General features: G+C 48.7%; 1 protein-coding gene and 1 long non-coding RNA gene across 4 annotated transcripts; one reads left to right on the top strand and one right to left on the bottom strand.

The window, feature by feature from the left end:
* Nucleotides 1–43: 43 nt before the first annotated feature.
* On the bottom strand, nucleotides 44–7,295 carry LOC122438779. Of its 2 annotated transcripts, none has more exons than XR_006268629.1 (4): nucleotides 7,030–7,295; nucleotides 5,747–5,812; nucleotides 4,441–4,685; nucleotides 44–3,931 (listed from the first exon to the last, which is right to left on the bottom strand). It is a non-coding gene; the product is annotated as an uncharacterized LOC122438779 (long non-coding RNA). The 2 variants fall into 2 exon arrangements; XR_006268628.1 differs by having other exon boundaries at nucleotides 4,441–4,570.
* Nucleotides 7,296–7,581: 286 nt separating this feature from the next.
* On the top strand, nucleotides 7,582–26,431 carry TCAF2 (TRPM8 channel associated factor 2). 2 transcript variants are annotated; one of them, XM_043463939.1, is made up of 8 exons: nucleotides 7,589–7,729; nucleotides 10,793–11,426; nucleotides 14,715–15,700; nucleotides 15,966–16,063; nucleotides 17,360–17,573; nucleotides 17,912–18,151; nucleotides 19,650–19,987; nucleotides 23,117–26,431. In XM_043463939.1, the coding sequence occupies exons 2-8, from the start codon at nucleotides 10,804–10,806 to the stop codon at nucleotides 23,357–23,359; spliced, it is 2,742 nt and encodes a 913-aa protein (XP_043319874.1). In that variant the 5' UTR covers nucleotides 7,589–7,729; nucleotides 10,793–10,803; the 3' UTR covers nucleotides 23,360–26,431. The 2 variants fall into 2 exon arrangements, with proteins under 2 accessions (XP_043319875.1, XP_043319874.1); XM_043463940.1 differs by lacking the exon at nucleotides 23,117–26,431 and having other exon boundaries at nucleotides 7,582–7,729; nucleotides 18,265–19,789.
* The last annotated feature ends 1,206 nt before the right edge of the window (nucleotides 26,432–27,637 follow it).

Genomic DNA, 27,637 nt, shown 5'->3' with positions numbered 1-27,637 from the left:
ATAAGCATAACAGAATGTATGATTCTATTCGGTTACGCAGATAATTAGGGTATTCTTTTAGGCAACAGAGAGTCTAGGCACGAGCCCGGGGGCTCTTCCTTCCAGGGGCCTGGTTTTCCAGCTGGTGTGTCGTTTCCATAGATACTGGGCATAGAGCTCAAAGTCCATGGTGCGACCCAAGATGGAGACCTGCTTTCAAATGGAGCCTGTTCTGTCTGTTTCCTCCTTCATTCCCCACTCTTGATGCTCTTAACTCATAGTATGAGCATCATTCATAGGGATATATTGCACCCTGACTCTCCGACCTCCAATTTGGGAGAACGACATCAACCTTTGGGTTACAAAGTTCATAATACGTTGTAAAATAGAGGGTCCACAAAGCAGATCAAAGCAACTATAACAATGGTAAATATAGTTTTCCACCAATCACCCTTCACCCAAGATAAGACTGAAGTCCAAAAAGGAAGACTATCATCAGACATAGCTTTTATCTGACCTTTCATGTCATCTAGGGTGGCTGATTTATTGGCAGATAAATCAGGAATATATCCACAACATTCAACTTTAATTATAGCACAGGTCCCTCTTTGTACTGAAACTATGGTTAGCCTCAAGATGATACCAGCAAGTCCTTGTAGCAGCAGTGTATTGCAGAGCTTCATCTCTTTTCCTTCTTCAAGATGATCTTGGTTTCGCGGGGATCAGTGGGGTCCTTTGTGTAGTCCACTCGGCGTCCTCCAGGTCTGCATGGTATGCTGTCTTCACCCCCCTGTGGTGGATCCAGGGGTGACACCTGCAGCTTTAACCTCAGTAGGGCTGGTTAGAACAACAGTATATGGACCCTTCCAATGTGGGGCCAAGGAGTCATGTTTCCAGTCCTTGACCATACCTGATCCCCGGGCACAAATTCGTGAATCTGTTCCCCCAGGGGGTATGGCACCCTTTCTTGTACTAACCTAGTCACCTGATTTATTACCTGACCCAGTTGTTCCATCTGCTGTGAAATCTCATCTCCCCTTCCCTGAGGCACATTTGTTGACATCGGTTTTATTACAGGAGGGGGCCTCCCATACACAGTTTCGTTCGGAGAAGAGCCGTGGAACCATGGGGTCATCCTGAATCTGAGCAGAGCCATCGGAAGCAAGTCCACCCGGGAGCAGTCAGTCTCTACGATCCACTTGGAAAGCGTCTCTTTTAAGGGTCCGGTTGGTTCGTTCCACTGTCCCAGAACTCTGGGGCCTAAATGCTGAATGCAATTTCCACTCGATATTTAGAGCTTTACATACCTGTAGAATTAAGTCGACTACAAAGGCAGGGCCGTTGTCTGATCCTATTCTGGTTGGGAACCCGAATCTGGGGATTATTTCTCGAAGCAGACAGTGAGCCACTTCATTTGCTTTTTCAGTTCAGGTGGGGAAGGCCTCCACCCATCCTGAGAAGGTACAAACCATGAGTGTTGGCAGGGTTTAAAGTCCACATAGAGTGCCTTTTAACTGTATTCCTCGAGGTTTTTATTTATGTCCAGGGGCAGCATAGCCTTTTTTTCATTTTTGGTGGCCCTTTCTGCTTCAGCCAGCTGGTCTTGGGCCGGGGTATACTGTGCGAGAGTCAAAGTTAACTCAGGCATTTTTCAGAGTACAAAGGTTCTGATAGATCCCCCACACCAGCAGGCCCAGATTTCTCAGCTGCATGTTTTGCAGCTTTATCTGCTAGTCGGTTTCCCCATGTTTGTGACCCCAACAGTGGGGTCACATTGTTTTGGTGACTCCTTCCTTTTGGTGACCCCAACAATGCATCACTGCCACCTTTTCAGGTTCCCACACAGCATCTAATAGAGTCAAGATTTCTTCTTTGTTTTTAATGTCTTTTCTGTTGGCTGTCAGAAGACCTCTCTCTTTATGTAAAGCCCTATGTACATGTAAAGTAGCAAAAGCACACCTGGAGTCTGTGTAAATGTTTGTCCTCTTACCTTTTGAGAGCTGGAGGGCCCGGATTAGAGCATATAGTTCGGCCCGCTGAGCGGACCAGTGTGATGGCAGAGAGCTAGCCTCAACGATGGTTTCTTCCGTGACTGCTGCGTATCCCGACAGTCCTCGTCCTTGTTTCACCAGGCCTTTGGTGTACAGGACCCACTCTGGGTCTGGGATTGGCTGGTCTCTCCAGTCAGGTCTGCTGGCATAAACTTCTTCTAGGATTTCCTTGCAATCATGTGAGGGCCCACCTTCTCCCACAGGAAGGAGAGTGGCTGGATTCAGGGCCTGAGAAGGCACAATAGTAACATGCGGGTTCTCACATAACAGTCCCTGGTACTGAGTAATCCGGGATGTCAACAGCCATTTATGGGGGTCCCCTCACAGGAGAGTGTTGACCTCATGCGGGACTTTTACGGCCTGAAGTCAGCTTGGTGTAAGGCAACAGTAGCAGCTGCCCGTAAGCATCCCGGCCACCCAGTGGCAACATTGTCCAGCAGCTTCAAGAGATAAGCCACAGGTCTGTCCCGCATCCCCATAGTCTGGGACAACACTCCCATAGCCACCTTATCCTTTTCAGTCATGTAAAGAGTAAACGGCTTAGCAAGGTCTGGCAGGCCCAAGGTGGGTGCTGATGTAATTGTACCAGGTTTGGGTTCTATTACCACTGGGACTTGTTTTGCAAGCCTGAGGGGGTTGTCTTCCTTCTAGACCTCAGGGAATTGTTGAGTCAACTCTCTCTCTCTCTCCACTGTTTAGCCCATCCAGTTTCCCTTCTGGAAGATCGTGCAACCTCCATTCATCTTGAGGGGTTACCAAGAGGAAGAGTAAATAGGTGGTTGAGCCCACTCAAAGAGTGGGTCTTTCATGGGGAGAAAAGGTCACTTGTGGCCCCAATTTAGACAGCAAGTCTCTCCCCAGCAAAGGTACTGGGCATTCAGGGATGTATAAAAATTCTTAAGTCCCTTGGTGTCCTCCCATCTGACATTTTCAGGGTAGGCTTGAGACACAAAGGCTGCATTTATCACCATCTGAGGCCCGGCAGCCTCTGGATCTCTTGGTGTATAAAGTCTATAGGTCTCGCACAGTCTTTTGTAGAACTCAGAGGGTGGTTTTCTTTCCCTTTGAAGCACCTCGTTGGGTTTTACCATACTCATAGGTTTTCGGCCCCGCTCTTCAGACCTTGTAAAATAGCTGCCCGATATCTCTCCAGATGGTCCCTCGCTTCCTCTGTGTTACAGTTCCAATCGGGCCTCTCATCAGGGGTGGCTGGTTCTGCCCACCGCTGCAGCGTTGCAGTACCCTCAGGTGCCATTTCTCTTAACCATTTTCTGGCCTCAGTTAGGATCCTGTGTCCTTTCCTCAGAGCCGAAAAGGGAGACTGGTAGTTGAATTATGTCACCTCGTGTAGGGCGGTGGGTTCGAATAGTCTCCATTAGCCTGATCATGGCTTGTGGCTCCCCCGAGTACCGTGGAGCGTGTCTCTGCCAGTTTAATATATCCATAGAGGAAAACGGCTGGTAATAATAGGCTACAGGGGGCTGATGGTAATGCCGCATACGTCCTCAACTGGAGGCTGTTGTAGCTCTCTGAGGGGCATCTGTAGTGGGGTTCTTTCCCCCTGTTCCTTGGCAGAGCGCAGCCTCTGTCTAATTGCTGTGTTTTCTTCCCCCTTCCCATCAGTACTCACGAGGAGAGGTGGATAAAATCTAGGAGATCTGGCTGAGGTGGAATCCTGGGGGCATTGATCAGAAGTCTCCATCGCTGGGACTGGGGCCTGCGGAAACGATGGCTCTATGATCTCCGGGAGAGCTGGCGGAGGAGCAGCGGCTGCTGCAGGAACTTCACCTGGCCCTGGATCAGGCATTAAGGCGGACTCCGGTCCTCGTGGAGCACTCACTGGGAGGCGGGTGTGTCATCATCCAGTATGGGGAAGGGGACAGCTCATCCTTGTCCAAATCCTGTAGAATTTCTTTTTTTATCATCAGTCAATTTCTGTGCCATTAATATTTTTCCCTTTCCCTTCTGGATACAAAACCTCGTCCAAGGAGGAGGGTCTTGAGCTAGCCTTAGCCATGAACCAATATATGGATATTGATCCGGGTGTCCCAGCTCTCCTGTGACTACTGTAGACTGCTTCCACTATTTTTAAGTTCATGGTGTCCTCTGGTGGCCATCCTACTCCCATAGGGGGCCATTCGACCTCACAGAGTATGTGGAGGTGGTTAGGCGTCTTAACCCCATAGTCTCCTCCAAATCCCTTCTTTAAATTTTTAATCATGCACTGCAATACAGTTGCCTTAGATTCATTTCCCCCCATCTTGCTTACCTTCTCAAACCGTCTTCTACTTTTCCTTTTCATTCTGTCTATGAAGTTCTCGGTACCCTATGTACTTCTGATATTTCCACTCAATGAAACATTTATATTGCCATTCCGCTTCCTTCCTAAATGGGGTGAGAAGAGCCTTACCTGCCAGACCCCAGAGGGAGAAGGGGAATCAGCATGTCTTCACCTGCCAGTCGGCATGGCCAAACCAGAACACCACGTGGTCCATGACTGTTTCTCCCGTAACTTCTAAAATCCATTCTGACTTGGTGGGCTTCATCAGGTGTGAATGAAAACACAGATGGGTTAAACATCCCACGTCCCAGGTCGTCTCCAGAAAAGCCAATTCATACTCACTGATGTGTTCCACTCCTTCTAGCCTGACAGTTCTGAGGGGGTCAAGAATTTCACAGCAGATGGGACACCTCCTCAGGGAGGGCAGAATACAAGCACACAAAGACCAAGTTTCTTCTAACGACCCCCTGGCGATGGCTTGGTAATAATTTTCCCCAAGACAGCGTGGACACCACCACCTAAGTGACATTCACAAATTTCCTTCCTAAGCTCTAACACATTCATCAACCTGTGTACCAAGCAATCACTGCCACCTGCCAATTCCAGTCTCCTGTGGGTCCATGCCTCTTCTAGTCCTTCCCAAGGGGGTGATCAGGCCCCCTCTTCCACTCTGATGGGTGGGTTCCTCCTCACCTGAGCGCTCAGTTCCCCTGCTGCCGTCCACTACCTGCTAACATGAAAGGTCCAGGCATTGAGAAGCAGAATCCTTCCAGAAGGGCAAGGTACCTTCCCCCCTCTAGATTTGAGCCGCAAGGCCTCGGAGTAGTCCCAAATGGGACTTGTCTCCTCAAAGTGAGGAGTTTCCCGGCCAATGCACCAAATGTTGTAGCCACACGTTCCGGGAAACAAACTCACTCAGAAGGACAATGCAGATAGTGGAGTGCAGTTTATTACACCGGGGGGCCCAAGGTAGAGTCTCCTCTTAGCCAAGGACCCTGACCAGTTTTTCTGAGAACCTTATATACCCTAAGTGTACGTGTCCAAACCCACCTCCCCAAATTCCCTGTAACTAGCCTGAACAAAGGAAAAGAAAGACACAATCAAAGTTAACCCATGGTAGTTAACAGTGGACACTTATCAATAGGCCTGTGGTCAAACCCCAATAAGCATAATAAAATTTATGATTCTATTCGGTTACACAGATCATCAGGGTATTCTTTTAGGCAACAGAGAGTCTAGGTGCGAGCCCTGGGGCTCTTCCATCCAGGGGGTCTGGTTTTCCAGCTGGTGTGTCGTTTCCATAGATACTGGGCATAGAGTTCAAAGTCCACAGTCGGCCCAAGATGGAGTCCTGCTTTCAATGGAGCCTGTTCTGTTTCCCCCCTCAATGTTAAAGAGCAAAGAGTGAAAATGAAGTCAGTCAGCACTTACTTACCCGGTGTGTACTGAAGGCCAGGAGGCAGGGATGGAGACTAGATTTGGAAAGGGGTCCACTGGTGACCTTGGGAAAGAAACAAAGTGGTAGAATCATAAGCTGGATTTCAAAGTTTGAACCTCATTTTTGGCAAAGGAGAGCGTGACCTGCAGTGAAGAAAGGACATGTTCTATACAGAGAGGCGAGAAACAAAGTTTAAGAGGAATGGATACAGAAGATGTGGTGCACATACACCATAGAATATTACTCAGCCATTACAAGGAATGAAACAATGCCATTTGTAACAACATGATTGGACCTAGAGAGTGTCATGAGTGAAGTAAGACAGAGAAGGAGAAATATCTTATGACATCTCTTACATGTTGAATCTAAAAAGAATGATACAAATGAACTTGCTTACAAGACAGAAAGAGACTCACAGACTCAAAGAACAAATTTATGGGTACAGGGGAGGGAAAGGATGGGGGTAGGATGGTGGGGGAATAGTTAGGGAGTTTGGGATGGACATGTACACACTGCTATGTTTAAAATGGATAACGAACAAGGACCTACTGTATAGCACATGGAACTCTGCTCACTGTTATGTGGCAGCCTGGATGGGAGTGGAGTTTGGGGGAGAATGGATACATCATACATATGGCTGAGTCCCTTGCCTGTTCACCTTAAACTATCACAACATTGTCTGTTAATAGGCTATACCCTAAAAGAAAACTCAAAAAAAATTTTTTTAAAGAAATGGAGTTTACCCAAGTGTATCTTTATCAAAGAAGAAGTTAGAAATAAATTTTTTAAAATGAAATACAAAAAATTGAACTGGATAGGAAGATACTGGAGGAGGTACCACCTGTTTTACAAAGACTTGAGATCTAGTGAAGACCATGGCCCTGAGACAGAAGAGAATATGAGTAAAGTGTCAAGTACATGTGAAAATTCAATGAGGATGTGACATTAACGGATGCTTTTAAGTAATTTTTGTAAACAGTCAGTCATGATCCTTTAAGAAAAACAGACACATCTAGTAACTCCATAAGCAGAGCAATGATTTACATGTATAACCAGTGTTAGCTCCGAAGGAGAGACAGGTTATAAAATAGGGATCTAAGGTCCACATCTTTACAATCACCCTCAACTACGCCCGCGTTGCCCCATCCCTACCGTCACTCTCTCCTTCTACAAACAAGACAAAACAAACAAACAGCAAAAAAATCCTTAAAAGTAAAAATAGTGTATCGACTGCGCAAAACTGCAAAATCAGATTCCCAGCAAATCTGGGCCTCTTTAACCTTGATTTTGACCTTCTCACTCCTCTTGGGTAGAAATTCAAGCCGCAGCCCCTCTATCACTTCAGCTGGAGTGGACGTGTCTGGTGTTGTTAACAGGCACGTTTCCTTGCCAGCAAGCACATCCCTGGGCAACATTCCTGTCTACAGTCCCAGACGGTTCTGATGGAGCTCCCTGGATCCCCGCGAATCCCTCGGCGCGCGGTGCGCCGCCGGAGACTGACCACCAGGGGACAGGCCCTCAACGCAGGAGCAACCCGGTGGTGGCAACGCGGAAGCCTCTGTTCTCGGGCGCCGCACACGGGACTGGAGGGGAAGGGACCCTGATCCACGCGGGGCCAGCGCCGATCCCGGGTCGTGGGTCACGGTGTTGTTGGCTTGTCCGCCCCGAGTCTGGCTTATTGGAGACTTGGCGTATGCTTTCCTCATCAAACGTGACAGCAACTTTGCGCAGCTCCCTCGCACACAGCAGGATCCTTCGTAGGGTCTGGGGAAGCGGGGGTTCTGACCCCCAGGGGTGTCCAGGATCAGGGCTGCCCATCCCCGAGGACACCTCCCGGGTGCGGCGGGCAGGGCGGGGCCGCGGGGCGGAGGCTCCGGGAGGGACCCGCCTCCTCCCCAGCCTACAAGTCGGCGCGCAGGAAGCGCCTCCGCATCCGTATCTGCGCTGCGGTCCGCTCCCCGCACCCCGCGCCGCCGTAGCGTGAGTTCGCGGGTTGAAGCGCGTCAGTTGGGTGGGGTGGGTGGCTTCGGGGGGTGGGGAGGGCGAGGACCTGGGGAGACCGGTGCGCCCCCAGGTGCCAGATGCAGGCCGGAGATCGTTCCAGGTGGTGGGCAGTCGCGGTGTCTCTGGTCTCCTTAGGTTCACGTTCAGGTTTCCTCTCGCCGTTCCTTTCCATATTTTCATTCGTCTCGAAACGCTTTCCTCTCGCGCCTTTGCATTTCTGGGTCAAGAATTTGACAGAAGTTGTGTGGTTGTATGGGGGTGTGTTTGTGGATGCGTGTGCATGCATGCGAACGTAGTGACAGTTGTATGTAGTCAGGGTTCTGAGAACCTCTTTTTTCCTCATCTCCAGTTTTTTTTGTTTTTTCTTTCCCTTTTTGGTGCTTTTCCTGTAAAACTAGGGAGGCTCGGATTCATGAGCGAGCTCGCTTGTCTTGTCAGAGGCTTGACCTCAGACTTCCTGACCTCTTGCTGCGCTTTTCCACCCCAAACCCACATACTGAAATCATTCACCCTCTGGCTTCACACTCCAGCTGGGGACTGGTACTTTTTTTGTGAAATCACTCTTCTGCGGGCAGTATTCAGAACAAGGCAATAGATGAGTTGTTGTTTCGTCACTCAGTCGTGTCCGACCTTTTGCAACCCCATGGACTGTAGCCCGTCAGGCTTCTCTGTCCATGAGATTTCCCAGGCAAGAATACTGGAGTGAGTTGCCATACCCTTCTCCAGGGGATCTCCCTGATCCAGGGCTCCAACCCAGGTCTCCCACATTGCAGGCAGACGCTTTACAATCTGCGCCACCAGGGAAGCCCCTCAGATGGGAAGGATAGTTAAAAAAGAAAGAAAGAAAGAAAAGGAGCTGGAGTTTTATGGGGAATACTGGGCATGCTTAAGGAGCAAGCCTTTTAGAGAATTGGTGGAGAAAGTGAAAGGAAAAAAAGTCTAGTAAACTGTGGAAAGCCCAGACTCTGCAGGCTTAAAATCCAGGGGGAGGCACTCAGCTTTACCTGGGGGAGTGGATGAAACTGATGAGGAAGAGATGTGAGTAGGCCTGGGGAAAATTGTGGATGAGACTGCAGAATGCATCTTGAGGACAGAAACCAGCTTGGTATCCTCTGGATAGGAATGTAAATTAAAGGGAGTGGTAATTTGATAAGTGGGAAAAACAAGGGCAAATGGAGGTGGCTGACAGTATATGGAAACAGGAGGGAGGAGATGCCTTGGAAGGGAAGGGTTTGGTGTTGGTCAGTTTTGGTGGTTCCCCAAAGCCAAGCCTAATAAAAGGACCTGAGCACAGGCAGTTTACTTGGGAAGTGAGCCCAGAACTGCATAGTGAGGACGTGGAGAGGAGGAAACCCGGAAGGACCCTGTTCCAGCAAGGAAGGGCCTCTTGCTGAGCTGTTTACCACTGTGGGCAGCTGGAGCCCGATTCCTGGGGTAACTCCGTGAGGGGCTCCAGAATGCACCTAGGATGGCTCTACCCCAGGGGAAGCTTGCCCCGTATCAGCTCACCGCCACTTCAGGGCTGGCCCTGGACACTTGCTCAGGTGAGAAGGTCTCCCAGTGCCCAGGAGAGTCCTCCAGGGCAGTTGCTGGATGGAGGTGGTCTGGGGCACACAGCGCACCTGCTACCTGGCTCTTGTCACTTGGAGAGGCCAGAAAGCACAGCAGAGGGACAGACACTCATGATTTCTGTTCTCCTTGCATACCTGAGACTGGACATTTTTATCTGCATTCTCTTCATCTTCCAAAACAATCCTCCAAGGGATGTACTATTCTCTTTATACAAATGGGAAGACTGGTGTATAAATAATTTATCCAAGAGGAGCTGCTCTGAAGGGAAAAATGAACTCAGTTTTAGGCACACCAAATTTTCAAAGTCCTGGTAAACCTCAGAATGCTCCCCTAGTAGTGGTGAAGAACTCCCTAGTGAGGGCAGACCTAATAAACTGGGAGGTGTTTCCCAATTCATTTAGTCAAAGCTACCAGAACAAATTTAGTTTCTGAAAGGTCAACTGACCATTTTGTCCAGAGAAATAATGTACTGAGTCATCTCAGGTTAACTCTCACTTTGATCTTCTTGCTCCTGTGGAATCCAGCCCCACCCTCACACCACTCAGGTTCTGCTCCTCCAGCCCCCATGGGCCTTCTCTCTGTTAAAATGCTCCCAGAGGGAAGGATGCGGGGAAGGGATAGTTTGGAAGTTTCGAATGGATGTGTCCACACTGCATATTTAAAATGGATAAACAGCTATTGTATGTCACAGAACTCTGCTCAATGTTATGTGGCAGCCTGGAGGGGCGGGGAGTTTGGCAGAGAATAGATACGTGTTTGCGGATACTTGAGTTATGTTCCCATCACTGCTCACCTGAAACTTAGCACAACACTGTTAATGGACTCTACCACAATACAATGCAAAATAAAAAGTTAAAAAAAAAAAATGCTCACTTGCAGCATTTCAGGTCTCAACTTAAATCTCAGGTCTCAGCTTCAATGTCACTCTCTCCTGTGGGCCTTTACTGTGACCCCATCTAAAGTAATTTTCTGGTTGCTGGATATCACATCACTGTGTTTTATTCATCTAACAATATTATTAATGGCTGCGTTTTATCTGCTTGTCTACCTAACTATTTTCCTTCCCCTACTCAAGTATTAGATTCGTGAAAGCAGGGACCTTGTCTGTCGTGTTCCCTGCTGAATCCCCAAGCCTTCTACTACTCGGGGAACCTAACAAGTGGTTTTTATCTGAATGCATTATTTATGTATTTATTTATGGCTGCATAAGGTCTTAGTTGTGGCATGTAGGATCCACTCTACCAGCTCACTATTGGGGCTCAAGGGTGGCTTGTGGCCCTGCTGCATGTGGGATCTTAGTTCCCCGACCAGGGATCAAACCTGTGTTCCTTGTCTTGCAAGGCAGATTCTTAACCACTGGAATACCAAGGAAGTGCCTGAATGCATTTAGTTTTCTTTCTTTTTTTTCCCCCACACGTTTCTTCATTTGTTCTGACCAAGCTGAGTCTTTGCTTTCTTCTCCTACAGCTCATTGAACCATGGCGACAACTCCTGCAGCTGCCTTTGAGGCCCTCATGGATGGAGTGACAAGCTGGGAGGTACCCAAAGACCCTGTCCCCAGTGAACTCCTTCTCACTGGAGAGGCCGCCTTCCCGGTGATGGTGAACGACAAAGGCCAGGTCCTCATCGCGGCCTCCTTCTATGGCCGAGGCCGCCTGGTGGTGGTGTCCCACGAGGGCTATCTGCTGGATGCCGGCCTGGCCCCGTTTCTTCTCAATGCGGTGCGCTGGCTTTCGCCCTCTGCTGGGGCGCCTGTTGGTGTGCACCCGTCCCTGGCACCCCTGGCAGACATCCTGGAGGGCTCCGGGGTGGAGGCACAGGTTCACCCAGAACCAGCAGAACCCCTGGAGGTTTACTGCATCAGTGCCTACAATGACACCATGGCTGCAGAGCTGATCCAGTTTGTGAAACGTGGCGGGGGCTTGCTCATCGGGGGCCAGGCCTGGTTCTGGGCCAGTCAGCACGGTAGTGACAAGGTGCTGTCCAGGTTCCCAGGGAACCAGGTGACCAGTGTGGCCGGAGTGTACTTCACTGACACCTATGGGGACAAAGACTGCTTCAAGGTCTCCAAGAAGGTGCCCAAGATCCCTCTCCTAGTCAGGTGAGTGGTGTTTCCCTACCAGGAGTCTGATGCATGTTCACAGTAAATCTGATCCTCCTCTTCATTCAGCTTCCACTTTAATACACGTGATTTTCTACTGCTTTTCAGAACCATGACAAAGAAAGGAAGAGACAGCTGCAATGCAGTGAGGCCCAGGAAGGGCTGAGTTCTCACTTTTCCTGCTGTCTGTGGCCAGAGCAATAATCAGTCTGTTAGCAGTGCTTGTCTTATTCTTCAGTCCGTCTGGTGCCTGGGTTGGTGGCGGGGGATTCCCGGGTGTCTCAGACTGGAGCTATGCTAGGCCTGTTCAGTAGGAGAGCCGGGAGTCCAGACGGAGGGATGTCTGATGGGAACTGGAGCCTCAGAGAAGACACAGCGATGGCCAGAGGCGCAGCTTGAGGAAGACAGGTACCTTGGCTCCTTCCTGCCTCCAGGCTTGGCTGGTGGGCTGAACTGGAGTGGGGAGAGAAGACAGGAGTCAAGATTTCCATGATCAGATACTTTTAAGGACAGGTGTTTCCACTTAGGGAGCTGTACAGGACTAGGAAAGGAAAGATTAGAGGAGGTCAGAAGCTTTGGATATTTGTGGTTTTTTATAACTCTTTAAATCAGTGACTCACTGTGCGTGGCCACAGGTAGCAGAAGCCTTGCTATAGTGGATTGTTCTTGTAGTTTATTTCTCTCATGTGACGACGTCCAGGCAGATAATCAGGACTGTGGCATTAACTCCCTGCTTCACGATAACCCAGGTTCATTCATGCATATTCATTCATTCCCTCTCTTGCTCTCTGTTTCTCTCTCCCTCCCAATCTCCCTCTATCTCTGTCTCTCTTCCCCTTTACCACTTCCATGACCCATACCCCTCCCTATGATGATGCTTCACTTTCATCGTTATGACTACAAGATTGCTACTGTTATTTTTGGCAATATAATTACACCTTGGCGAAGAATAAGCTAGAATGAATATACCTGCTGCATATGTCTCTTTTAATGCAGATAGTAATATGTTTTCTGGGAGCTCTGACCATCAGACCTCTGTAATGTTTCAGTGGCCAAAGTTAGCTCACCTGGCCAACTCTAGCTGCTAGAGGGTTGGAAGGGCTGAATATTTTTAAGTGGGTACTGGCACCTCTGAAGAAGTCAAGATGCTGCTGTAAGGAAGGGCATGTTGTTCAGTTGCTAAGTTGTGTCTGACTCTTTGCGACCCCATGGACTGCAACACACATGGCTCCTCTGTCCTTCACAGTCTCCTGGAGTTTGCTCAGATTCATGTCTATTGAGTCGATGATGCTATCTAACCATCTCATCTTCTGCCACCCCCCTTGTCCTTTTGCCTTCAATCTTTCCCAGCATCAGGGTCTTTTCCAATGAGTTGACTCTTCGCATCAGGTGGCCAAAGTATTGAAGCTCAGCATCAGTCCTTCCAAGAAATATTCAGGGTTGACTTGTTTAGGAATGACTTGTTTGATCTTGACTGGAGATCAGGCCAGTCAAGGAAGGGCAGACATATATTTAGAAAGCAGCTAGCAGTGTCCTCAGCCCCAAGGCCTGGCACACTTAGACTTGGTTCCCTCTGGAAGGGTTGGGAGGTGAGGAGTTATTCAGAGAAGCAGGGTGGATCTGATTCATTCCAACTTCTCTTTAAGTCTTAGGGACAAACAGGTAAATCTCACCAACTAATTCCTCTTAATACTTCCAAAGGATTCCTATCCAGCAAACTAAACCTGTTTTCTTGTTTTTCTTCATCTACACCTACATTTTTCATCTCTGCCACGGAATCTGAAGTGTCTTTTGTTTTGTTTATGTTTTGAAAACATAAGCATAAGGTACCATTATCACATCTAAAAGAAGTAATAATTTCTTAATGTCATTTTCCGTTTCCATAATTGTCTTATTTTTTCAGTTTTTTGAATTGATCTTTTATTAAAACCCAAATATTTTGATAGCCTTATATGACTTCTATGTCTCATATAATACTGAGTTTCCTTTCCAATTCTGTTTCTCTCTTGCTGTTTTATGTTTTTAAGGAAACTAGGTACTTTGTCCTGAATAGTTTCCCCATAGTATAGAATGTGTTTCCTTCAAAACAGTCTGTGTTTTGCTGACTGAATCCCTGTGGTGAAGTTGAATAAATTACTTTGTTCCCTATATTTCTTATAAATTAGAAGTTTGACCTAGATTCTACGTCAGAGATTGGCAAACTATGGCATGTGAGTCAGCCCCCTGTGTGTATGTAGTTCAGTTCAGTCACTCAATTGGTGTCCAACCCCATGGACTGCAGCCACGCTAGGCTTCCCTGTCCATCACCAACTCCTGGAGCTTGCTCAGACTCATGTCCATAGAGTCGGTGATGCCATCCAACCATCTCATCCTCTGTCATCCCCTTCTCCTCCTGCCCTCAATCTTTCCCAACATCAGGGTCTTTTCCAATGAGTCAGTTCTTCACATCAGGTAGCCAAAGTATTGGAGTTTCAGCTTCAACATCAGTCCTTCTAATGAATATTCAGGACTGATTTTCTTTAGGATTGACTGGTTGGATCTCCATGCAGTTCAAGGGACTCTCAAGAGTCTTCTTCAACACCACAGTTCAAAAGCAGCAATTTTTTGGCAGTCAGCTTTCTTTTTCTCAGTACCAAGTAGTAAATGCAGTCATCACATTTAAGTGACACTTTTTAAAACGAGTGCGTGCTAAGTCACATCAGTCATGTCTGGCTCTTTGTGATCCTATGAACTGTAGCCCGCCAGGCTCCTCTGTCCATGGGATTCTTCAGGTAAGAATACTGGAGTGGGTCGCCATGCCCTCCTGCAGGCATGGCAGGATCTTGACCCAAGGATTGAACCCCTATCTCCTATGTCTCCTGCATTGGCAGGTGGGTTCTTTACCACTAGCACCACCTGGGAAGCCCTTTAAAAAGAGTGTATAAATCTTCAAGTGTAGTATGAAGAGTTTACTTGTAACACATTCCTAGATCAGAGCTAGCATGTGGAGAGGGGAATCTGATGTTCTATACTGCCTTCTTTACAGAAATGTTACTCTGAAGAATAGATCTATTTTTTAACTTCATTCATTTCTATGTTCAGTAATAGGTATACCTCGGAGATACTGTGAGTTCAGTTCCAGACCACTGCAATAAAGCGAGTCACACAAGTGACTCAAATCTCCAGTGTTACTAGTGAGAGTGAGAAAATTGGCGTGAAGTGTGTAACCTCTGTACCCAGATTTCTGGATTCAGTGAGCTGGTCACAGTGGTTCCCCATCTGACTGCAGCCCCTCTGCTCCTTTTCTAGGTGTGGGGAGGACCTCAGACAGGATCAGCAGCAGCTCCTGGAAGGGATCTCAGAGCTCGACATCGGGACCAAGAGACTCCCCTCGCAGCTGCTGGTGCACGGGGCCCTGGCCTTCCCCCTGGGCTTGGATGCCTCTCTGCGCTGCTTCCTGGCAGCTGCCCGCTATGGCCAGGGCCGGGTGGTCCTGGCTGCCCATGAGGGCATACTCTCTGCTCCCAGTATGGGAACCTTTTTACTCAATGCTGTGCGCTGGCTGGCCAAAGGCCAGACGGGCAAAGTTGGGGTGAATACCAGTCTAGAAAAACTGCACGCCCTGCTGTCGGAGCACGCACTGGAGTGCAGTCTTGAGCCCCATCTGACGAGTGACGTGTGCGTCTACTGCTGTACCGCTTACAGCGACAGGGAGGCTAAGCAGCTGCAGGAGTTTGTGGCCGAGGGTGGGGGCTTGCTGATCGGGGGCCATGCCTGGTGGTGGGCCTCCCAGAACCCCAGCCGCTCCGCGTTGGCTGATTTCCCCGGTAACGTCATACTCAACAGCTTTGGCCTCAGCATCCTAGCTTGGACCATGGACCCGGGCTGTTTCCCAGTCCCTTCCGCCGACAGCCTGAACTACCACTTCCGCAGGGCGCTGTCTGAATTCCAGGCTACCTTGAACCTCAAGGGTGGCAACTTGGAGAAGAACTGGCTGGCGAAACTGAAAGTGGATGGAGCCGGCTTCTTCCAGATTCCCGCGGAGGGGGTCCCTGCCTATGCCTCCCTGCACCGGCTCCTGAGGGGGTGGCTGCGTTGTTCAGGGTTCCCAGCTGTGAGCCGGGAGAACCCGGTGGCCGGCGACTCCTGTGAGGCGGTGGTGCTCTGCCTGGCCACGGAGCTGGCGCGCTCTGGCACTGACTGCTCCAAGCTGGCACAGGCGCTTGGAGCCTGGTCCTGCGGCTCCGACCTGTACCTATCAGAACACACAGTGGAGATCGATGCACGCAACCCAGGTAGGCCACCAGGGACCGGGGCGGGGCAGGCAGGGGGATCGTGGGCTCCGTGGGGTCTTGCAGGGGCTGAAGGTTCGGTGGGCCAGTTCCTTCCTCCATCAGACACTTTCAGGGAGATGGGACTGGGGTTCTGCTCAGGGCCTAGATGGGTTTCAGACAGGAAGCATGGATGAGCTGAGGTGTGCAGGGCAGGGCTGCACGTCTAGGAGGCGCTGGGAGACACCAAGTGGGAGAAGAGCTCAGCCTCTGCTGTGCCTTTTGTCAGGCGGCGGTGATGCCTGGGTGAGTATGGGGCTGCACCTCCCAAGTGGACAGTTTACAGAAGTCTCCGTGTGTGAAGCTGCAGCTTGCGCCGGCCTGAAGGTAAGGCTTGGACCCCCTCCACTGCCTCACGCGTTCATTCTCATCCAGCTCACCGCTTTTCTACCAGAATGCAGGAAGGCATCGTCCTACCCACATTACAGATGAAGCAGCTAAGTTTCTGGGTGCCTAAGGGAGTGATTCCCTGGGGAAGGGAATGGCTACCCACTCCCAGTAGCCTGGCCTGGAAAAATCCCATGGACACAGAGGAGCCTGGCGGGCTGCAGTCCATGGGGTCGCAGAGAGGGGGACACAACTGAGCGCTTATGTAGAGCTCCTCACATCAGACCCAGTCCTCTAAGACAAGCCCTCAGCGCTCCACCTTCTGATGGGAATGTGGGGGAAAGGACACCTGACATATTCTGAGCCTCAGGCATTTCCCCGCACGGCCTTTCTGGGTTTTACATCTTTATCTTCATCCCTAAAGGGTGTGCATAACCCCGTCGCTCACAAAAATAGACCATGATGCCAAATTAAAATCGCTCCTGCCTCAATTCTGAGGGTCACTTCCTACCATGTTAGGGTCTCTTGGGGGTCAGTCTCCCCTCTCGCACTCACTTGCAGTAACCCTGAGAAAAGTGGTCCCAAGGCCTCCAGACGAGATGCTCTCAATCTGTCTGAGCAGGAGGGGAGGCTGGGATGAGCCCACATCCCGCATCCCACTGTGTCTGAATGGGCCTCCTGTCTGTGCACGAAGGGCAGCCAAGGATTCCCTTCTTATTCCCGGCATCAGAACCACCTCAGGGGCTTGATCCCTGGTGTAGGAGTCCAGGTTCTGTCTAGTACAGAGGCACCATGAGACACTAGTCAGTATCTGCCTCAGGGTTATGTCTGGTCTGCCTGATGGTGGTCCACTGTGCTGGTGGTGGTGGTGGTTTAGTTGCTAAGTTGTGTCTGACTTTTGCAATCCCATAGACTGTAGCCCGCTAGGCTCCTCTGTCCATGGGATTTTCCAGGCAACAATACTAGAGTGGTTTGCCATTTCCTTCTCCAGGGGATCTTCCCAACCCAGGGATCGAACCCGGGTCTCCTGCCCTGCAGGCAGTTTCTTTACCAACTGAACTACCAGGGAAGTCAGTCCACTGTGGAGCTGTTTAAATCCCTAGAAATATGATTCTACGTACCGTTCAGTGCATATGACTTTTAGAGTGCTACCATCTCATGGTCTGCATGCACCACTTACAGAAAGGGGAGGCTGGAGTTTGCTCAGTACTTTCCATCACACAGCCCCACACACAACCCCACACCCACGGCCCAGGGAACCAGCTCCGCCCACGCACGGTGCAATTGCCTTTCCAGTTACAGATTGGCTGCCACACCGACAACTTGATGAGTGCCAGCAAGTTGTGTCGAGCCCCTGTGGTGACTCACCAGTGCTATATGGACAGGACCAAGCAGTCGGTCTCCAGCCTCTGGGGCGGCCTTCTCTATGTCATCGTGCCCACGGGCTGTAACCTGGGGCCTGTGTCCATCACCATCAAGAGGGCTGTGCCTGCCCCGTATTACAAGCTGGGTGAGTGGACTGCACGTGGCGGGGAGCAGGAGAGCGGGGGATGCTGTGTAGTTAGGGGCTGGTTGCCAAGGAGCGGAGGCGAAAGGATTGGTGGACAGAAGGAGAAGGGACTGCTGGAGATGGCAGTGGGGGCAGGAATGAGAACTCCCTGTGTCCATGGAGACTTCAGGGCAGAACAGAGGGGAGCGTCTGGGGGCCCAACCTTCTCTGAGCAGCATGTAGACATGCATAATAATCGTTCCATATTTCGGTGTCCTCCTCCTGGGGTTGCAGTTGTGTTTTTCAGCTCAAGGGAGGTGGAGGAAGTGGGTGACAGGTTCCATGATGTTTATTCCCAGGTGAGACATCCCTGGAGGCGTGGAGGAGCTGTGTTCAGGAGAGCCCGGCTCCCTGGGGGGAGCTGGCGACAGACAACATCATCTTGACGGTGCCGACTGCGGACCTCCGGGCCCTGGAGGACCCAGAGCCCTTGCTCCGCCTCTGGGACAAGATGATGGAGGCTATAGCCAGGCTGGCGGCCCAGCCCTTCCCTTTCCGCCGTCCAGAGAGGATTGTTGCTGATGTGCAGATCTCAGCCGGTAGGTGCTCCAGAGGGATGCTCCTAGGGGGTGGACACCATTTCTTCACTATTGTGCATTTCTTTGAGCCTGTCATTTTCTTTCTTTCATTCTTTCTTCCTTCCTTTCTGTAGTGTCCTTGTCTGGTTTTGATATCAGAGGGATGACAGCTTCCTAGAATGGCTTTGGGTGGATTCTGTCCGCTTCGGTCTTTTCGGAGAGTTTGAGGAGGATCGGTATAAATTCTACTGTGTTTGTTGTTGGGTAGAATTCCTCAGTGAAGCCATCCAGTCCTGGACTTTTTGTTTGTACAGAGGTATTTTTCTATATATCGATTCTGTTTCACTTCTAGTGAGTGGTCTGTTCAAATTATGTTTCTTTTTGATGCAGTTTGCACAGGCTGTGTGTTTCTAGAAACTCGTCCAAGATACTCATCCATTTCTTCTTGTCCAGTTTGTTGGCATCTAACTGTTCATAGTATTCTCTTAGGATTTTTTATATCTCTGTGGTATTTCTCCTCTTTCATTTGTTACTTTGTTGACTTGGGTCCACTTGCTTTTCTTGTGAGCCTGGCCAGAGTTTGTTTGACTGTCCTTTCAAAAAAACCAGCTCTTGGCTTTATTGATCTTTTCCATTGTGTTTTGACTCTCTATTTTAGTTATTTTCTGCCTGGTCCTTGTTATTTCTTCCCTTCTGCTGACTTTTATTTTGCCTTTTCCAAATATCCAATATGTGTAAGGCAGAATTTTACCGGTAAAGTGAGAGGAGAAAAATACATTGAAGACATGGAGATGAAATGATGTTTACATGCAAAAAAGGTAAATACTGTTCACCTACAGGGTGAGAGTTCATAGAAGGGTGGAACAGTCTCAGAAAAACTGGTACTAGGACTTCAAGACGCTGGTGAGGGTTGTTTCAAGGAGAGGTTAAAACCTCTGAGATATCTCCTTCAACCATAATTCAGATTGGCAATGAGAAGAGGGGGTAAAAAGATTTATACTAAGTATTTAGGTTTACAGAAAAGAGGAACACCTCTTGTTTAAAAAAAAGAGGGGGGGGGAATGCAAAAAATTCCTTTGGCCCTATTTTGTAATCTTTGAACAAAGGGCAAGATTTTCATTGTTAAAAATCATGAATTTGGACAACAGTGGTTTCTACAAGAGAAGGAATAACACTGCCTGGCCTCAAGGATCTCAGATTTGGACACAAGACCTAATGTTGCAGACTGGCACGCAAAGGGAAACTCGCATGAAAGGAACCACTGATTTGTAATGAGAATGGCTATGTAAAGAATTAATATTCTTTGGGGCCAGAGAAAGCGGGAGGCGTAACTCCGGAGTGGAAGTCTGGGAAGGAGGCTGGGCACTCTTTAGACCAAGCTTTCTAAGTCAGCAGGGAGATTCTGGAATTATCGGGTGCAGGCAGGATGGTGAGGAAATGTTACCCAGTGGAGAGGAACGGAGGGAGATGGGTTTGGGTGGACCCTCCCCCATGCCTCATTCTCCCTTTGTGTTCCCAGGCTGGATGCACTCGGGCTACCCCATCATGTGCCACCTGGAGTCCGTGCCGGAGCTCATCAATGAGATGGCCATGAGAAGCCAAGGGCTCTGGGGCCCCGTGCACGAGCTGGGGCACAACCAGCAGCGGAAGGAGTGGGAGTTCCCCCCGCACACCACCGAGGCCACCTGCAACCTGTGGTCAGTCTATGTGCACGAGACGGTCCTGGGCATCCCCAGGGCTCAGGCCCACCCAGCTCTGAGCCCTCCAAAACGGGAGAATAGGATCAAAACACACCTGGAAAATGGAGCCCCTCTGCGCAGCTGGGAAGTGTGGACAGCTCTGGAAACATATCTGCAGGTACTGAGCAGAAATTCAGGGAGATTGGGGCCCCCAGTCCCTCCATCATAGGGCATCCCAGATCCCAGGAGCTTGCCAAGTCCTTTCCACCCCCACCAACCTGCCCACCACCTCCCCTGGCTGCATGGTGGTGCCTCTCAGGTCAAATATCTCTAAAATGCAGATAATGACACCTCCCCTACTCACCTCCTGTGCTTTTGTATATGTAAGAGAAAATGACAGCTATTATGAGAAAAAAAATAACTAGAGAGACACACAATCTGTGGGTATATTGGTCAAGAGCAGACGCTCTGAGTAAGACACCCCTGAGACTGAGTCATGTCTCTCCCACTCACTGGCTTGTCCTTTGTTCCCTAATGAGTGCCTCGGAAATGGTGATTGTCTTGCTTTGCTTTCCCTCAGCGAGTGAGTGTTGCATCCCTTCATAGTGTTAGGGGCAACTGCATCACAAGAAGACCTCTCAGGAGGTAACTCTGTCCCCGAAATTGTCAGGTTTCCACCACCCACTTGAAGCCAAAGTGTCTTCAAAATGAATAAGTAAATAACCAACCCGACAGAAGAACACCAAAGTCTCAAAGTGAGTTGATTTCCTGTGAAATAAGCAGAAATCCCTTTCCCCTCTCCCATACTGCTTTGAAGTTCACTATTTTCAAGCTGTGAAAGCCACTCCCCAGGCAGATCTCCTGTTCTGTCTACCATGACCCTCTAAATAATGGTCATGGCTCACATTTCACAGCCACACTGAGTTAGAGTCTAAGCATCCTGACCAACATCACACATTTAAATGATAGGCCCAGAACCTGCGGTCAGGAGTCAGTGACAAGCCCAGGCTTTTGCACTTCCAAACTCTCGCTTTGATTTTTCTTTTTTCATTCATTTTCTGAAGATCTGAGTGAGAGACAGCCCCAGTCAATGAGATAACTGCGTTGCATCAGATCTGGAGTCTTCCAGAGCCAATCTGAGGGTTGCAGGGAAGCAGAACCCACATGGTAGTTGCTGCTGAAGTGTCAGGCAAAGTCCTTATTCCGCTCTACCTGCTGACCCACTCACCATGAGTCTCATTCTGCAAAATCTACCTGCTGACCCACTCACCATGAGTCTCATTCTGCAAAATCTACCTGCTGACCCACTCACCATGAGTCTCATTCTGCAAAATCTACCTGCTGACCCACTCACCATGAGTCTCATTCTGCAAAAGCTCTGGGGAGACCTCTCGTCCTGAAGTCCAAGACTTGGTCTCAGGACAAATGGGCACCTTCTGTTTTCCTGACCTGCGGGAGGTCTTCTCCCCGTCTTTCCTCCTGCTGCTGCCTTAGCACAGATCCTCAGCATCCTCCTCTCTGCTCCGAAAGCCTCTTAAGTTTTTCCCCCATCTTGCTTCAACCACCTTCAATCCACCTTCCACACCAACTCCAAAATAATCTGAATATTCCATGTTTAAGTCCCTCAAGTGTGCTCCTTCACATTCAGAAGAAAGGGGGAACGCTTAGATGGGTGTCGCAGGCCCTTCATCATCAGACTTTCACCAACACCTCCAGCTCTCAGTTTCCCACCTCCTTGATTATCCTGCAGTTTACCGAGCTGCTCCCCGCTGGGAACGCATCTGCCAATTCCGCTTCTGTGTCTCCCCATGCTTCCCCTCCTGCGACTGAACATCTTGTCTGTTTCCTGTCACGTCACCTGTCTGAGCTCGACTCTCCTGTCCTCTTCTCCTGACATCATCTGGACAAGCCCACTTCTTTTGTGATTCGTTCGCTTACACGTCTGTCTCTCCGGTTGACCAGTGACCTCCGGAAGGACAAGAGCCCTTAATCATTTTTGCCTAGCGCAGTACCTGACACACTGCAGATGTTTCATAATGTTATATGTGTAATAATATGTTCAATGTGGTGATATGTTAACAGAGATGAGCAGGAGGACTCACAAGGCCATGTCAGTGAGGACACAGCCATGAGATCACAGGGAAGCTGATCAAAGTGCACCTGTCCTTGCGGTTTCATACCCCAGACTCAGAGGATTCTCCTCCACAAAAAGGGGAGATCTTGGAAACGCCAAGATTGCTGCTAGCTCTAAATTTCTATGAAAAGTGAAAGTGAAGTCGTTCAGTCATGTCTGACTCTTTGCGATCCCATGGACTGTAGTCCACCAGGCTCCTCCATCCATGGGATTTCCCAGACAAGAATACTGAAGTGGGTTGCCATTTCCTTCTCCAGGGGATCTTCCCAACCCAGGGATCGAACTCGGGTCTCCCACATTGAGGGCAGACTCTTTACCATCTGAGCCACCAGGGAATCAAAAATTTCTATAATGTTAGCAAATAAGAGTTTCCCACCCATGGCATTCAGGTAGGTTCTTCCCTATGAATTACGAATCACTTGCGTGTCGAACCACTTGTGACATACCTGCTTCTTTCTTGTTTTGCTCCATAGGCAGTGTCCTATAGAGAAAAACAGTAGCCTTGAAAATAGTCACAGGTCTGAGGTGGCTGAAAAAAAAATAAAACACAAAGATTTTATTATGTCTGAAAAATATTGTAAGTTCCCAAATTTGGGGACCGATTTCCATCTCAGTCAAGCTCAAACCTGTCTGATGCCTAAATTGAAAACACTTAGGAACTGAGAATACTGTGTTTTTTTTTAATTAAAGAAATTACAGATAATGGAGATAACTCTCATTTGTTAAGGATTTACCTCTTTTTAGCAATCAGGTTCCTTGTGTGGCCCCCTACTAGATTCAAAGAGTACAGGGTTTGTGACCAAGAAGTGGAATGAGCCAACATGGTCACATGATCATGTTTATGATCAGAAGTAAGATCGGGAGACAGGGTGGCGCTGGTGCTAAAGAACCCATTGCCAATGCGGGAGATGTAAGAGATGCGAGTCTGATCCCTGGGTTCAGGAAGATCCCCTGGAGAAGGAAATGGCAACCCACTCCAGTACTCTTGCCTGGAAAATCCCACGGACAGGGGAGGCTGGTGGGCTACAGTCCATGGGATGGCAAGGAGTTGGACACAACTGAAGTGACTTAACACACACACAGAAATCATAGGAAATGAGATACACTCGTGAACATGTATGCTGCAGTCTTTCACAGACTTATACCTCATTCTGCCCCTTCCTCCTTTTCCAGCTCCAGGAGGCCTTTGGGTGGGAGCCATTCACCCAGCTCTTTGCTGAGTACCAGACCCTCTCTGACATCCCCAGTGACAACCCTGGCAAGATGAACCTGTGGGTGAGGAAGTTCTCTGAGAAGGTGCAGAAGAATCTGGCTCCGTTCTTCAAGGCCTGGGGCTGGCCTGTCGAGAAGGAGGTGGCTTCCAGCCTGGCCTGTCTGCCTGAGTGGGAAGGAAACCCCATGAGGGCGTACCTCTAGACTGAGATGTAAACAGTGGGCACCCAGCAGTGTGTGTTTGGAACGGGGGTGACCACGAAGGGCGGGGGTGATCACTCGCCCACTCCACCTCCCTGTGTTTCTTGCCTAGTGTGCCCTGAGCCTGAATCCTCCTTTGCTGCCTGTGCTCGGGAAGTCCTTTAAGGTGCTAAGACAAAACAAAACCAGCTTTCTCAGGAAAACACCGCTGTGCTTCTTCTCTGCCGCTACGCTCGCTGCCACCCAGAGACTTGCTTCACCATCCTCGCCCTCCTGCAGAGGATGTTTCCTTGAGTTTCCGCAAGCTCTTGGCTTCTATTTATGACCAATAATTTTAAAGACTCTGGATTGCATTATAATCTGATATCACTCCCTCACCCCAGCTGGCCCTGAAGAAACCTCTTATCTCCAGCTCTCAGAAGCTTTCTGGTTGTAAGAGAGACAGGCTGCTCTGATGGAGATGGCTGTGAACCAGCTTTGGTTCTATGGAAAGTCACTCAACAATCTGTGCGTGTGGATTCTTATTCGCGACATGGGGATAAAAATCTATTGTTTGATGATGGTTAACTGCAGGAGTTGGTGATGGACAGGGAGGCCTGGCGTGCTGCAGTTCATGGGGTCACAAAGAGTCGGACACGACTGAGTGGCTGAACTGAACTGACTGAACATGTTTGAACACCACCTGTGTGTACATAAGGCAGCTCTTCAGCTATCACCAGGCCTGACAGTGACCTGTCTGCCCAGTTTGGAGTGGACAGCCTGCAAACTGAATCTCCCTTCAGAGTCTACCTCACTGAGGTTTGCATTCCGTCCTTGAGTGAGAGTATTTAGTGAACAAGAGTGCTGTGCCCAGACGTGGTATCAGTGATAGTCTTCAAGATCCTAGCCCATCCTATGTGTCCTTTCTCCTGCCTCTGGAAGGATGCTGGGGTGTGACTTCATCCCAGGAATGGTGTAAACTCAAATGAGATGGTGTGAACTCAAGCTGGAGGTTACAACACTATTGGGGTTTGGTTTTCTTGGTTAGTTTCATCTTCGAGTCCTTTTGCTCCAGCCAAAGGTAAAAAATCAGCCCTACCAAGTCCATCAGCCTGTTGGTTCTTGGCACAGAACAGGCAGCTGGGTCCTCTGGTCACCATGGAATCAAGGCAGAATCCTCAGCAGCAGTGCTGAGAGGGTCCAGTGGAACAGGATCCCGAGTGTGCAGACCGAGTTAACCACACTCACTGACCGCCCCGCAGGCCAGCGTCCCCCGAACCTTCTCATCATCTCATTCCAGTCCCTCCCGGCTCTCTGGCTGGGTGGAGTTCCAGTTAGAGATCCACCTCCAGGATTAGCGGCATGTACACTGAGCCATTTTCCTCAAGCTTGGTTTTTAAACCATAGTTTTGTTCTCGGTATCACTCCCTGAGTTTTGTTGAGGACACAGTGGCCCCTCAGGCAAACAGACCTGGGGAATGTCTTTCTCTGAAGCCCCTCAGCACATCCTTCTCCCAATTTGAGGATAATTTCCTTTTGTTTCACTCAAATTTCGTCAGGTGCATTTCTGATAGAAAAAAAGCTCAATAAATATTTGTTCTATTATACAGACTGAAGTCAGAAAGAGAATAAAACCAATATTGTATACTAACACATATTTGTGGGATCTAGAAAATTGTATTAGTGAACTTATTGCAGGGAGGCAATGTAGACACAGACTAGAGAATGGATTTGTGGGCACAGTGGGGGAAGGAAGGAGGCAAACGAATGGAGAAAGTAGCACCCACGTATGTACACTATCAAGTGTAAAATAGATAGCTGGGGAGAAGTTCCTATAGAACGCAAGGAGCTGAGTTCAGCGCCCTGTGATGACCTAGAGGGGCAGGATGGAGGGAGACGGGGGAGGTGATGCATGCATAATTATGGCTGATTTGCATTGTTGTATGGCCGAAACCAGCACAACCCTATAAAGCAATTTTCCTCCAATTAAAAAATGAAATGGGAGAATAAATCAATAAATATTTGTTCATTGATGGAACAGTAACGGCATCTAATACATAATGAATAGTCTTTATGCCCCAGGCTTGGTGAGAGGCATTTCCTATGAGTTATCTTGTATAATCTTCACCACAGACCTCTTTAGGTTGGTAATATCATTACCCCACTTCATAGACAAGAAAGGGAACAGTTAGGGATGTTAAATAACTTCTGAAGTCACAAAGCCAGTAAGAGGAAGGGTCAGGGCTTGACTGAAGCCCATAGCAATGACAAACTCGTGGAGCTTTTTTCCATGGATAATTTTCCATTTAGAAGAAAGTTCACCTAGAAAAATGGAAGTTCAACAAGGTTTGGACTTATCCATGCACTTATCCATGAATTTTTATTAAATATCAAATTTAGCCTCCAAAAATGTGTCGCTACCTAATCTTCCAGTTGTCCCAGAATGTGCTTAGCCTCCCTATAGAGCGAGAGAAAGGATTTGAACCCAGGCAATTCAACTCCAGAATGGGTGTTCTTAGCCGTGACGTTAAGGATGAGTAAAGGAATGGATAAAGCTGGGTTGAAGAGGCTGCCATAGAGACAAAGACAAAACCTGAATTTTCTCCAGCTTCTCTGGAGTGGAATCTAGCACCCTTCTCCTTCCTACAGGAAGACTGTGTCTCTGCCGCTGTTTGTAAGTTCAGAATTCATTGTGTGTAACTGCGACACTCCGAGTATTCTGTACTCCAGAGCACACTTGCTCTCAAGGATGTCAATGCAGTTCTGGTGAATTGCTGATAAATGCCACTTGCTGGGAACTGTTCTAAGTACTTTTTGTTTGTGTATGCTCACAACAGTCCAACAGAATAAGTACCATGGCTGTCTCCATTTTTCAGGGAAGGAAGCAGAGATACAGAAACCACACTTCCCCCCTGAAAGTTGCACTCAGGACCCATGTTTTTAGCAAGCATACTGAACGATATTACTGGGTCTGCCACAACCTGCAGTTCTGCTTGCATGGAACTGTGTGTATGGCTACTGAATCACCACATGACCAGATGAAAACTACCAAAACTCCCTGTTTGCTGGGCAGGAATTAAACTCAGACAATAGAGAACAGACAAATGGCCACAGCAGGGGCAGGAGAGGGTGGGACGAACTGAGAGAGTAGCATTGAAATAAAATGCATCACCACGTGTGAAATAGATAGCTAAGGTGAAGTTACTCTACAACGCGGGAGCTCAGCCTGGTGCTCTGTGACAATCTCAGAGGGCAGGATGGGGTGGGAGGGAGGTTCAAGAGGGAGGGCACATATGTATGCCCATGGGTGATTCATGCTGATGAATGGCAGAAACCAACACAATATTATAAAGCAATTATCTTCCAATGAAAAATAAATAATTTAAAAAAAAACACTACCAAAATCCAAACAGATTAGTTACTGAAATAGGAATTGTTTACCCATAAGGGTCATTCAGGGGCTTCCCAAGTGGCACTAGTGGTAAAGAATCTGCTTGCCAATGCAGGGGATATAAGAGAGAGTTTCGATCCCTGGATCGGGAAGATCCCCTGGAGGTAGGCATGGCAACCCATTCCAGTATTCTTGCCTGGAGAATCCCATGGACAGAGGAGCCTGGCAGGCTACATCCCATAGGGTTGCACAGAGTTGGACTTGACTGAAGCAACTTAGCACACACGCACACAAGGGTCATTCATCCAAGCCACACAGCCCTCAATATCAAGACCCTGCCCTACCTAGCCTGGAGGGTTCTAAAGAGCCATGCTTCATGTAACAACTTGGTGGTGTCCTAAGAGGAGGCTCGTCTTAAACTCAGAGCTTTTATCTAAGTGACCTTTGCTCACTCTTAAGGATACCCGAACTTCCATCCTCATTTCTGAGAGTCCTTGGACAAAGCACAAAGCCCAAAATCCTATAGGTTATTAGATCCAATATCTGAAATATCCAAACTTATAGAAAATTGGATAACTTACAAAGGAAACAGATCACTGTAGGATTATTAAAGAAAGTAGGATAAAAAGGACCATACCTCTATCTTACCCCACAAGCATAATATGGCCAACAGATTAGAAGGATGGGTGGCTAATTTCCAAAAAAATTTAAAGAATTAGTGATTGGTCACACTAAATGGAACCATAAAACCTCATCCTGTGGTGAATATTGTTGAAATGAAATAATGAGCAATGCTAACAGGAATGAAAGTGATTCCTATCTTGAATAAATGATTCTCTGCTCACTCTTTGTCTCCCCCTTGTGGTCACCTAGAAAACCTTGCACCTCCTGTGAAAGTGAAAGCCGCTCAG

The sequence above is a fragment of the Cervus canadensis genome, chromosome 3, assembly GCF_019320065.1.
Source record: "Cervus canadensis isolate Bull #8, Minnesota chromosome 3, ASM1932006v1, whole genome shotgun sequence".
Taxonomy (NCBI): Eukaryota; Metazoa; Chordata; class Mammalia; order Artiodactyla; family Cervidae; genus Cervus; species Cervus canadensis.
This window is presented reverse-complemented; position numbering and strand designations above follow the sequence as displayed.